Source organism: Lagopus leucura, unplaced genomic scaffold (genome assembly GCF_019238085.1).
Source record: "Lagopus leucura isolate 7727_CA_CO unplaced genomic scaffold, USGS_WTPT01 Super-Scaffold_760, whole genome shotgun sequence".
NCBI classification, from domain to species: Eukaryota; Metazoa; Chordata; class Aves; order Galliformes; family Phasianidae; genus Lagopus; species Lagopus leucura.
Genome location: NW_024962257.1, coordinates 4,852,450 through 4,864,848, shown reverse-complemented (window position 1 = coordinate 4,864,848; position 12,399 = coordinate 4,852,450). Strand labels below are relative to the sequence as shown.

Sequence of the window (12,399 nt, the reverse complement as noted above, 5' to 3'; positions counted from 1 at the left end):
TTCTGCGAGCTAATAGAACAAGGAGTGCACATCAGTCTGTGATTTCACAGGGAAGGATTGCTGTGTCTTCCTTGTGGAAGTGGAGCAGCAGTGAGGCAGTGAAGATGTGAGTGTGACGGGCCACCATGCCTAAGTGAGAGCCTCTGCATGCCCAGGAAAAGCCAGCTCTCCTGCACAGCCATGGCTCCTCCCAGGGGCTGGTGCTGTGCTCAGACAAGCGATGCAGTTGCCTCTGTCACCTGACTAGTACATGTCCTTTTTACACAGCATTGTAAGGAGCTTTTTAAAAATCCAGCCTCTGCAAACAGATGATGATGAGCCAAATCAGTGCACTTTTCATGTGCTTTGCTTTAGTTCTTAGGAGTGTTTCACCTGCCTCCAAATCTCTGTCTGCCAGTTTCCCTCCATGCATCAATGTTTCCGAACATCAAGTTTGGTAAATCATAGTCTGTAATCAGGCCTTTTTTCACAGTCCCCTGCTACCTCTTGGATGTGCCTCATAACTTATTTGTCTCCCTCCCATAATGTCAGTCTTCCCCTTTTTTTTCTTCAACAAGCTGTCTGAGAAACTGCTAGCTAGTTTTATACAGAGCACACCCCTCTTTTCAGAATACGTGTGGTGCACTTGAGTCCTTCTAAGAAGAAGAATGTACTTTTCGATTTCAAGAGAAGTTAATCAAAATAGCATGTGCATTCTCCATGGATGACTGTTGGGCTTCCTTCTAGCTCTGTGGTTTGTTCCTTTGTTGCAGTGTGACATATGAGGACCCACAGGCTGTCAAAGGACTGGCATCCGCCCTGGATGTTCGGAAACAGAACACAGGAGGGGTAGGTCATTGCTCTGCGTTTGGTTATCTGAAGCTGTGTGTGGAATACAAGCTGCAGACAGCTCCTTCCACTGAGTCTTCTCATTCTGTATTCTAGTGACATGCTAGTACTGGCTATTTTGAAATTGGTATCTAGGAGCAATACTTACTCAGTAATGATTGCTAAAGAGCTGCGACTTAGCACACCGACCTAAAAGCCTTCCAAATGAGAGTGGGTAAATTGTCCTGTGTGCTTGCAGCTTGCCTGAGCGGTCTGGTTCTTTGACTGGAGTTGTTGGTGAAAAGAATAAATAGGGAACATCCTGTTAATGCTGATGTGCCTCTGTTTGCTTTGACTTTGCTTATGAAAGTTGGTGCAGCCTTAATCTGCTAGACTTTGCTCAAAGTGCATGGGCAGGAGCAAGCGACAGGAAGAGAAATTATTCAGACTTTTAATGCTTTGCATGCCTTGCCACAGCTGCCTTTGCATGCAATCTGTTCTGCCCCTGGGCAGGAGGGACCCATGTGCTGCCACCTCTCACACCACCTGGTCCTTACAACTTGTTTTGGAGGATGAGCTTGGCCAACTGTGTGTGTATGCCTCTGTGAAGACAGAAGTGGAAGGAGCTCTCAGGTCATCCCTCAGCCCTTTCTACCACCCTACTTCTTAAAATTGTCCTGTTTACAGCAGTAAGTTTTCAGATGGCAAAGAAAGCACAGTCTTTCCCTATGCAATTTCAGTCTGTGCTGACCACTAGGGAGAGCCAGTGTAGCACGGGGGAGAGGCAGGGCAGCCTGGACATGTCTCCCTCCATGCAGAACTGCCTCCCCGTGCCTTGGCTGATCCCGCCCTGCTTCTCTCCTCAGTTGAAATGGGAGTGCTCTGGGCAGTCGGCATGCCTGGCGACTTCTGCTCTGAGCCAGAGAGAATTTGTGTTCTGAGCCAGCTGGGGTCGGATCACAGCTGCCCACATTGGCCATAGTGCAGCGGTTGCAGGGCTTCAAGCATCGGTTGCCCGAGGAGCACCCCCACCCCACAGAACTGTCTGCCGGTTGCCGTCCCTGTCCTCCTGCCAAATGGGCAGTGTGTAACCCGTCCCACAAAAATCCGTGCCAGCACAGTTGAGGGAAGGGGTGGTAGCATAGGGAGGCAGGGGCAGAAGTATACCAGGGGGAGAGAGAAGAATTCCTGACATCAGTGCTACCGTCAGAGCCCCTGCGTCACTGTGCTCTGTTACTGGAGGACCTGGGAAGCACTCTGAGATTCTGTTCTTTGTTCCTGGCTAACCAAAAGCAAGGGGCTTGAATTAGCTGCTGGCCAAGGGGGCCGTCCGTGTTTATTAATGCTTCTGTTCTCAGGCAGTTGTGCTTGAGGCACCAGTGTGATGTGTCATTCACAGCAGTGTAGCTGCTGCTCTGCCTGAAGTCTTATCAGTTCAGATGGCTGTATCTAAGCTAATCTGATGGGTCAAAGTTTTTTGAGGAGGTTTTTATGGGTTGTGGAACTTTGGGCTCTGAGATGGTGTAGAGACTTTCAGCTGCTTTTCAAAGGTCCTGGTGACTGTATCATGTAATAAGAATAGCTCCTTCTCCAATGCACTCTTTCTTTAATTAGTAAACACTACTTTTTGTCAAGTGTTGTGAGGCTTATGGGTGTCTCTTCTTAAAGGAAATAAAAATTAAACTCTCCTGAAGTTACCAGCCGCAGCACACGTAGGGAAAAACTGGCAGTGAGCAGCAAATGAAAGCCGTGCGTTCATGTGGGTAGGGAGCTAATTTAAGACGAGCTCCAGGGTGGAACCAGAGCTTTGCAACACGTTCTGCACACGTCTTCCAGCACAGTTGTGCAGGGGGAAATTTCAGCACATCCAACATTTCTAATGTAGTCATTCTCAGAAAGATCTGTAGAGAGACGGCCGGTCACGTGGCATTAGTTGTCTTTGAATATGATGTAACAGCTGGAAACTGGACAAGCTAAAAATACTCTGAATTCTTAATATTGGTTTTCCACATTGGGAATTGCTTTTGTTGCCACAGAGTTGTTGCGTGATCACAGCTGGGAGGAGAGGTGGCCAAGAAACGATTCTCACTGTTATGCAGACAGCAGATAAAGTTGGAGTGGTTTTTTGTTTGTTCTTTTTTCCCCTCTGTTCTTTTTCTTCCTCTCAGCACAAATACTGACATAAGAGACATAAGAGATTGCAGCTGATTCTCCACTATCTGGTGTAATGGGGGCAGGTGAGGTATCCCACATAGGATGAGTATCACACAACTCAGAGCAGCCCTGCTCTGCAGGGCCAGAGGGAGCCAGAGCCCCTGGAGGTCCTTTTACCTCGGAGGTGGGCAGTGGGAAAGGCTGCTGCAGCGCTCCTGCAGGCTGCCATCACTTACCTCCTGCATAACACCTGCACCAGAGCTGTTTGCTGGTAGAGTTTGAGGCAGAGTCTGTTGAGATCAAGAGGATAAGTAAGATTTGCTCTGACTTACAGCATTATAAACGAGGGGAACTTCACAGTGCGTTTCCAGCAAAGTCTGATTGATTTTGGTAGGTGGTATAGCCTACACTCTCTCTTCTTCTAAGAAGATGACAAACATCAGCCTCACTTCTAGTCAGGTTTTTGTTTTGCTTTGTTTTAATAACAGTGTGGAGGAAGTGCTAAAATTCAGTGAACTGTCTGTAGGAAGCACAGGGCTCTGCCCCTCCACGGACACAGCTGCCAGGCAGCAGAGGGGGATGCGTGTGTGCATGTCTGTGTATGTGAAGCTTTCAACTTGCTGTTTATGTTACTTTATCAAGAGTGTTGCTGTGGTTTCTCTCTTTATGGACTTTTCTGTTCTCAACACAGAGGAGAGGTAAAGGTGGGAACTCAGACATGGAGCCCATAGACAAGTGGCTAATTACACAAGGAATGGTGAGGACTTCACCAGTGGAACGACTCCTACTGCCCACCCCAACCCCTTCACCTACAATAACCATCCTCCATTCACCTCTCACCCTGCCCTACTGAACCACTTGAAATCAGACAGTACAAGGAGTTTGTTTCCCACCTATGTCGTTACCTGGGGCAAAGGGAAAAATTTACACTGGTTTCTGGTTCGTGCAGGACAAAGGCCTGTAACCAGCTGAATCATTTGTAGAATCCCACAGCACCTTCAGAAGGGCCTGGGGGTCAGATTGGTTCCTTATACTGTCTCGATTTAATTATGCAGTATCCACTTTTCAAGGGATAAACACAAGTCTCGTGCATCTTGTTTGCAAAGAGAACACTTTCTAGGTGCCTTTAAAGCAGACTCTTCTGGTAGTGCCTAACTTCTTTCAGGCAGTGCTTAACAGTCTGGAATAAACGTATGTAATTTTAGGTCATATTTAATTGAACTTAGTAATGCAGGGGTACTTAAATATGGGAAGAAGAAATTGGGAGAGCTGCTACCCTGTGTGACATCTTCCACCTCAGTCAGGGAATTACACAGACATGAGGATTCAGGCTTCAAAAGGTACAGTGGTGTTCCTGGATTTAAGGGTTTAGATCCTGTGTCTAGTGATGACAGTGTTCTGATAACATCAGGCTTCTGGAAATCTCAGGATATGTGCACATTCTGTGTCCCTCCTCAACATGCATGCAGCAAGAAGTCTGAAAGTGTGCTTTAAGTGCAGGAGACAGAGGTAGGTTAAAAAACAAAACAAACAAAAAGCCTCTGCTGTGCCTGAAAGCCGCGTTCTAAGGGTAGTTTTATGTTTTTGGACTACATCATCCATCATTTGAAGTGTTTGAGAATAGCAGCAGTAGTGTGACCTACTGTAGAAAGCCCTGACAGTCCTATGGAGGCAGTGCTGGCTGCAGCGGGGTTCGGAAACACGCAGTGCAGAACCCTCTGGGGTTGGTACACACCAACCAGTATGAGGCTGAGTGCAGGATGCCTGTGGAGCACGAGTGCCTTGCTGCAGGGAGGGCCTCCAATGGGCCAGGCTGAGTCACCAGTGCTCAGAAAGAGAAACATCCCAGAGAACTCGAGGCTGAGAACAGTCAGAGCATGCAATATCAGAGCGCACCAACTCGGTGCAGGTGCACTGTGCCACTGCTGGGTGTCCATCCATCATGAATCATCCCATGGTGGAGATAGGTCCTCTTCTTTGCCATTCCACTGTTTACAAGAGCAGCCCTGTTGCTCACACCCCCCACACCACTGTTTTATTGGAAAAACAAACAGTATTTGTTATTGGCTTGTGGTTATTCAGTCTGGAAAAAGGATACTGCACTCTTCATGGAGGCATATGGAGCTGGGGAGGGGGAGGGGCTGGCTGTGCAGCTGGTCGCTGCTCTGACAAGCCTGTCACCTTGTTTGTGTGCTAAATGTGAGAGAGAAATACCTAAAATAAACCTACACTAATCATTAACTCTGTTTCTCTCTTGCCTGGCTGTAGTTCTTAACTGTGTGTATTAATATAACTTTGTAGCAATTGCAAAAGGGGTGCAATAGCTGGCATCCCCAGTACGAACCTGGTGTGCAGATTCTGTGGTAACTTTCCGTGTTTTAGAGACGAGGGAGAAAAGAAGGGTGAGCTGATGCTGCTATTCACTGTGCCTATACAACACTGAGACCACAAAAAGGACGTTGTCCCCCGCTCTCCTTGGAGCATCCTGCCTAAGTCACATCCTTTTGTTGTGATCTCCTGTTCTTCTTCCCACACTAGGATACATTTTAAGCTTAGTGTTGAGCTCTTCCCACTCCATCTCTGTGTGTCCCAGCACAGCTGTGCAGAGGGAGGCTCGGTCAGGGCTGTGTGTGCACCTCCTGGGGAATTGGGAAGAACTGTTTCTGTTTCAGCTTAATCTGTAGCTCAGTTCTGGCAAGAAAATGTTCAAACATGCCATCGAGATGTTGCTAAGCTGTCCAGTAAGGGATCTGCTTGCAGAGTGAGGTCCGGGTTCTGCAGGTTGGGCCGTTTTTGCAGGGGTCTGCAGCAGCAGCTCTTAGCCACAGCCTTTAGCATAAGGCCACTCCACGTTAGTGCAAGTAATTCCAGTTCCCTTTTTCATGAGTTCAGCTGCTATTGAGATTTGCATGAATGCATTTGGTTGTTAGAATAATCTGCCTGCCTGCTCCCATGCCAAGTGGGTATTTGTTGCAAAAGCACGGAGCGAGTGTTGCTTAAACCACGGCGTCAGGACAGACGTTGAGGCAGAGATGAAGGGGGAACGAAACTGACCCAGAGCTCACAGCAGCAGGTATGGACAGCCCTCAGCCTCACAGCCTGACCGCCAGCAGCCTGCCTGGCCAGAGAGGAGCTGTAAAGATATGTGAGTAAACACTGAACAGAATCTTTGCTGAGATGTTAATTAGAAATGTAGTGGGATGCTGCTCTGTCTACTTTCAGTGGAGAGATAGGATCTAAGATGTAGAAATGAGTTGGGTAACACGAGATTACTGATGCAAGACATCATCTTGGAGACCGGATTGCATGAAGATCTCATTCCGTTTGCATGGTTGGACCCCTCTCCTTTCTGAAGGCACGTTCCCTTGTCTTGAAGAGGATGTGGGCTCCTACACCTGCCAAGTTGTTATATTTCATGGCCGAGGCTGATGCCCAGTGAAGGAAGGCTCATGCTGCCTGTATCAGACCCCACCTGGCAGGTTGTTGTACAGGTGCAGCAGGCCGTGCTGGGGACATACTGCACCTGAGCTCTTGCCTTCCCCATCTTTGCAATGTGTAAACATAGTTACAAGTAATCAAGTAGCTAATTAAATCCTTACATGTAAAGTCAAGCGTGTTCTAATATGGAGGCCAGGCAGCTATTTCAAGATCACAGCAGCTTGAAATAGATCACAGGGCTGTTGGGGTAAGCTGGAGCAGACTGCTAACGCCTGTCCTAGTGCTGTAGCTATAGGAATAACAGAACTGTTTCTGCTGCTAACCAAGGGGATACGTAGCAGCCAACCAGGTGTTGGTGTCAGCTTTGTTCAACATCTGGAAAGAAGTGGAATTAACAAAGCTGCTACAAGACAGTCGTCTAGCAACAATTAGCATGAATCTTGTTAAACGCTTTAAGGACATTAATGAGCTCACCTAGAGACCTGAATTGTCATTTCATCCCGGCTTCTTTTCCAGTGGGATCATTTTTTAATAGAAATAAAATGTGATAATAATAACCTCAAACTGTCTTTTTAAGGGTAGAATATTGGATTTTATGACTTCTGAGGGAACATATTGGCAATACTTCGGCTTTGGCTAATAGAGAGAACACCAACACAATCTAACTTCAGTAAGGAAGGATTTGCATTCCAAATTCTTGTGGATTCGGAGGGATTGATGCGTCCCATTTGTTGTCCTGGCCCTCCTTCCCCAGTTCCCTGTCACATCTGTGGAGATCATCCCGTTTGTAGGATTTTTCCAAAGACTAAATAATAAAAAAGAAGAGAGATTTGAACCATGAGCCCATCTTTTATTTACAGCTAGTGACTTAAAGCACCCGAAAATATGTTGTGACTTAATTTCCTTTTACAGCAAGCATAGACTTTTCAAAAAGAAGTCAGGCTATCATTATAAAAACAGCTCTTGCAGCCAACGCTGACGATCTGGGGGAGCTGTCTGGCCAAAGCTGAGAGCTCCACCAGACCATGTATGTTTGTGTAATCCATGCATGAACAAGACTGTCCCGTTCTGGAGCCATTTCTATGCAGTCTGTGGCTGCTGCTGCTGTTTGTTCTTTTTAAATGTGTGTACTGGTTCATTTGTTTTCATGTTGCTTCTGTTGTGTTTTGAGGATTAGCTTTAACAGAAGCCCACTCCGTGTTTGTCGCTTTAAAACTTTGGGAAGGGGGAGATGTGGCAAATACACAGCTGGCAGAAAGCCACATTCTGCATAGGCAGTCTCAGATGGAACTTGAACAGTACGTGTTACAATTCAAACATCTGAAAACTTTCCTTTACTCTTGAAAGTTCCCCCGTTTGTTTTATTTTTGAACAGATTGAACCTGATACATTTGACTCATGTTTTATGGGGAGAACGGGGCTCAATCTCAGGAGAGTCAGTTGGAGGTTTGAGCATGGCAGGAGCAGGAGGTGCAACTCCTGGGCTTTTCTCTGTGCATGCTGAAAGCTCTGGAAGATGGGGGAAGCTTTATAAAGGGTCAGAGCTGAACAGCAAACATCTGACATGCTCAAATGCTCATCTTACAGCTCTCTGCACTTCTTGTGTGTGAGCTGTGGAAAGTGCTTCTGCTCTTCTGAGGTTCTTATTTATTCTATAAAAAACAGGGCTGCCTCAAAGTAGATTTCCTATCCCAACCTTTTCTCCCCCCCACCCCAATCTTACAAAGCACAACTCCTAAGCTCCTAAACTGAGCTGTTTCTGGAGGACTCCTGCAGCCCTGGGACTGCTGCCACCCTTGGGAGTGCATCATCTGTTTGATCACCTCTTGTGTTTTCAGCACAGCCACTATTTGAATTCCTGTTCCTTGCACAGACCCCAGGACCACCCTTTTAGAGAAACACCCTTATTTTATTCATGGAAAAACAGACAAAACCTGCTCATTGCCTCCTCACCTTCCTGCACACCTTGTAATATCGTCCTTAAAGAAACTTGGGCACCTTTCAGAGCTGCCAGCAGCTCCCACAGCTGCACCTTCTGCAGCATTGCTTGCTGTGTGCTCTGTTAGGTAATGAGAGGGAGAAACGGCAGTGAAACTTCCACAGTAGTTCAAGGTTGCTGTAGGCTGAATAGATTCCTCACTTTGTGTCTCTGAAGCCAGGATTTTCCAAAGCTGTTAAATTAACGAGTCAGCTCAACAAGATGGAGCTTGTCCCCGAAAGGCACATGGTGGAGGATGTCTGGAGGGCTCTGCTCTCCTTCATGGCCCTCGCACTGTGCCAGTGTTGGCTGTGCTTGGTTCAGCTCCGCTGTAAATTAAAAGGGGGCTGTTACCCTAATTCTACCCCTTCCCCAAACGAATCACAGAATCATTGAGGTTGGAAAAGACCCCTAAGATCACCACGTCCAACCTGTCCCCACCGTGCCCTCTGCCCGTGCCCACAAGTGCCACATCTCCATGGTTCTGGAGCACCTCCAGACCCCACCAGCTCCCCGGGCAGCAGTGCCAGTGCCTGACTGCGCTTTCCAAGAAGAAATATTTCTTTATATCCAACCTTAGAAGGCAAAATCGTTGCAGAGCACTGTTAAATAGTGGCAAGGAAGCTGCATCTCTCGGTGACCTCACCTGCAAAGCCTCTGCAGGCTCTCCTCCCAGCAGAGGTTCCAGGCAGAGCTCCAACGGCCCCACAGAGCTCCAAGGAAGCTCACAGCCCTGCCAGCCCCATGCCCTGCCACCTGCATGCCTGACATGCTTTCCAAGCGCTTTGAAGCTTGTCCTTATTAGCTCTATTGTGGTGCTTTCCTGTTTACCTCTTGCACAGCCCGATGTTGTGTTTGAGCAGCTCAGTTGGTCAGGAAATGGTTTTCCTAACGCACAGTGATTTCCCCTCGCTGAGCCAGTCGCTGCCTGCTGGCTCTGGGCAGCAGCCACTCTGCAGCACCCAGCCCTGTGGCTGCTCTCCTGTCACAGCAGCACATGGTGGCTGTTTTTGAGCTGCCCGTGCAGTTCTCCAAGGGGCAGTGAGGCAGGGGCTGAGAGGAGCTGTGCTTCTGCCCAGCTGCTGCCTCTTCCTCCTCCTCGACTGCATTTTGGGGACACCGTGCTTTACATAAGCTGGGTCCTTCTGCCTGTGTTCCAAGAGGGCTGCCTCTGACAGAGGAACCATGCCAGGTTTGCTTGAATTTGAGCCTTAGGTGCAGTGGGAGGAGGACCAGGAGTGGAACATCGTGTTTGTCTCGGGCTGCCTCCACCTTCCGAGAAAATTAAATGGTTTTCAGCCGAGCTTTGCCAGAAGGCTTTGGGCCCTCTTTTTGCTAACCCTTCATCGTGGCTAATACCCATTAAAAAATATATATGTATATATAAATTTAATACTTCAAAACCTAACCGATATCCAATATTCTACCTTGAAAAGCTTTTCATGATCAAGATTAGAATCATCAGCCCATCCTGATGGTTTTAATGTGTGGTCAGGACGTTGACCCATCACACGCTGACATCCAGTCATGTCATTCCCCATAATCTTTCTCCTGTTTTTTTTTAAGCCTTGTTGTTTGTAATTTCCTTTCCGACTGTTTCTTTATTTGAAATGCCATTTATATTTTGTCACTTTCTTTTTTTTTTTCCAGCCCATCTTACATCTTTGTTTTTTGTTTTGTTTTTAATCTTATTTCTGGCGTTTTCCATCGCTCTGTGGCCGTGGTTGTGGATGTGGTTGGGTTTGCCTGCCTTGCTGTTCTCTCGCTGCACTCCCTAGATCCCTGTTGCACAGTCCTCTGTCATGGATGACATTGAGGAGTGGCTCAGTACCGACGTGGTGAGACTCTTTATATTTTCATTTTTCACATGGGCAATAGCACTTGTACGGATAATTCTGGATGTGTTGCTGAGTTATTGGCATTTCTCATTAGGAGAAGACAGTCAAACTTCTAAATCATATCGCTTCTTTCCTTTTGAGGGGAATGCATAAGCAGATGGAGATAAGATAGCACTGTGTTCAGCAATTCAAAGCGTTTTTCCAAGTCGCTGTGCTTTCCCCTGCCCATGCTAACATCACACAACGGCACGATCCCAGAGTCATGTCTGGAGCAAAGCACGTAGGCACATAGAGTGGTTGGGTTGGAAGGGGCCTCATCCAGTTCTAAACCCCCAGAGGCGTGCTGAGATCTACCTGTGCTCTCCACCACCCTTGAAGCACACGGTTAAAGCTGTGCTGGCTTTGGCAGGATCCAGGCATGTGTTTACTTCCAGGCATGCTCCTAAGAGCTGCTGTGTCAAGGCCCACATTCCTTCCAAATCAGCGTGTCTTTGTTCAAATCTGCAAGCAGGAAGTCTTGATATGATTCATAACAACAATAAAAACATAAATGTATAACAGCATCTCTTCAACGTTAATAACTTTCAGTTCTCTAGGGAGATTATTATCTGGTGATTATTAAACAAATGAAAGACAGAGCTAAAAGTAGCTCTTCTCTTGGCCTGGAGTTTTGCTGCACCAGTCCCCATTTGGGTACTCAGGTTTCTTTTTTGATGTCAGCACCCGACTCTGATTATCAAGGAGCATTTTGGGGATGGGGGTGAGCTGCAGTTCAGACTGTTCTTTTAAATGTGCTGTGAGCAAACCAAACTGTTTCTTTGTGCTCACCATACGCACCAGGATCGGCTCCTTCCCTGCTCCTCCAAATGCAGACTATTCCCTGGCAGCTCCCAGCTCCTGCAGCCCTTGGTTTGTTTGCTCAGGGCAAAGAAATGTGGAAAACTTAAATTGTCCGCTCTGCTTGAAGTCTTTCCCAGTCACATCAATTTGTCAGGAGGGGGAATCTTATGGAGAGACACTGAGGGAGCTCTGGGCATCGGCTGCAGCCTGGTAGCTCGATGGATAACCTGACCCTAGATGGATTCCCCTCCTCTTTGTTGTTGTTGTTGAAGATTCATCTCAGTTCTCTGCTTCCCAGCTGAGGAAGCTGCAGATTAGATTAGCTAATGTTTATTTTTTTCCGTATCCCTTTTTGGATGCATTGGAACAAACAGTACATTGCATGTGAAGCAGGGGCTGCTGTATGTCCCTTTGGAAACCTCTGTACTGTAGAAACCTAGCAGGTGCTGAGTGACATTTCGTTGTCAGGCATTGGACAGAGAGGTCTGTGAGGTCGCTCAGTCTGCTCCCCCCTCCTGATGGAAAAGCCCCATACACAAACAGACACTTCTCTGTCTCAAAGCAGGTGCAGCTTGAGGCATCTGAGTATCAGTTTAGTCCATTTTTTGATGTCCTAACAGATTGACAAGGATGCCACCTTCTTGAACTTGATTCCTTGTGAAAGGACTGTTGGAAATTCACAGCTGGTAGAAATGTGCTGACCCCATGGCATCCCAGCCTTTGTGTGCCATGGGCAGAGGCAAACTGCCCAGCAGCATCCTTCCTCCAGCCCGCCCTGACCAGGTCTGTGCACAGCACGGACACCAGGAAACCTGCTGCACTTTCACATGAGATCTGCAATGAACACCCCAGGAAGGACACTGGTCCCAAACTACTTGGTCAGCTGAAAGTGTGTTTTATTTGAAGGCACCGTGCAAAGTGCAGTCCTTTCACAGGACTGCATGACAGTGTTGGTTTGACTCAGTATTGTTGGCTGAAGTGGAAACAGCACGGGTCAGCCGTTGGTGTCCAGTGGGGAAAATTTGGCTATCAGATGCCACCAGCAATCTTCTGAAGCATCTCCAGTGCTTCCTCCTGCCCTGCAGCACATCAGTCAGCACCAGCCTGATGTGGGAGCTGTGCAGTTCCCCCAGGTCACCCTGCTCAGATAGTTAAGAGTGTGGGAATGAGTGATGTCCACCTGCATTACATGTGTGTGTGGGGGGGGGGGGAAGAGTGGTGAAGTGCTGTCCCTGTGTTCACACTCCTTTTTGTTCCAATTGCAGAAGGGAGATGAACTGGAAGAAGGAGTGACCAGCGAAGGTAAGAGAAGATGACTGTGGCTGTGAGCTGCTCCCTGGTTAG

General features: G+C 47.6%; 1 protein-coding gene across 2 annotated transcripts in view; it reads left to right on the top strand.

Annotated features, from left to right (window-relative positions):
• The window catches only part of TOM1L2 (target of myb1 like 2 membrane trafficking protein), a 50,499-nt gene that overhangs the window by 33,410 nt on the left and 4,690 nt on the right, over positions 1 to 12,399 (top strand). For both annotated transcript variants that reach the window (XM_042863993.1, XM_042863992.1), the window contains 4 exons: positions 753 to 828; positions 3,653 to 3,718; positions 10,156 to 10,215; positions 12,321 to 12,357. In XM_042863993.1, coding sequence (XP_042719927.1) covers positions 753 to 828; positions 3,653 to 3,718; positions 10,156 to 10,215; positions 12,321 to 12,357 — 239 coding nt within the window. The remainder of the gene's footprint in view (positions 1 to 752; positions 829 to 3,652; positions 3,719 to 10,155; positions 10,216 to 12,320; positions 12,358 to 12,399) is intronic.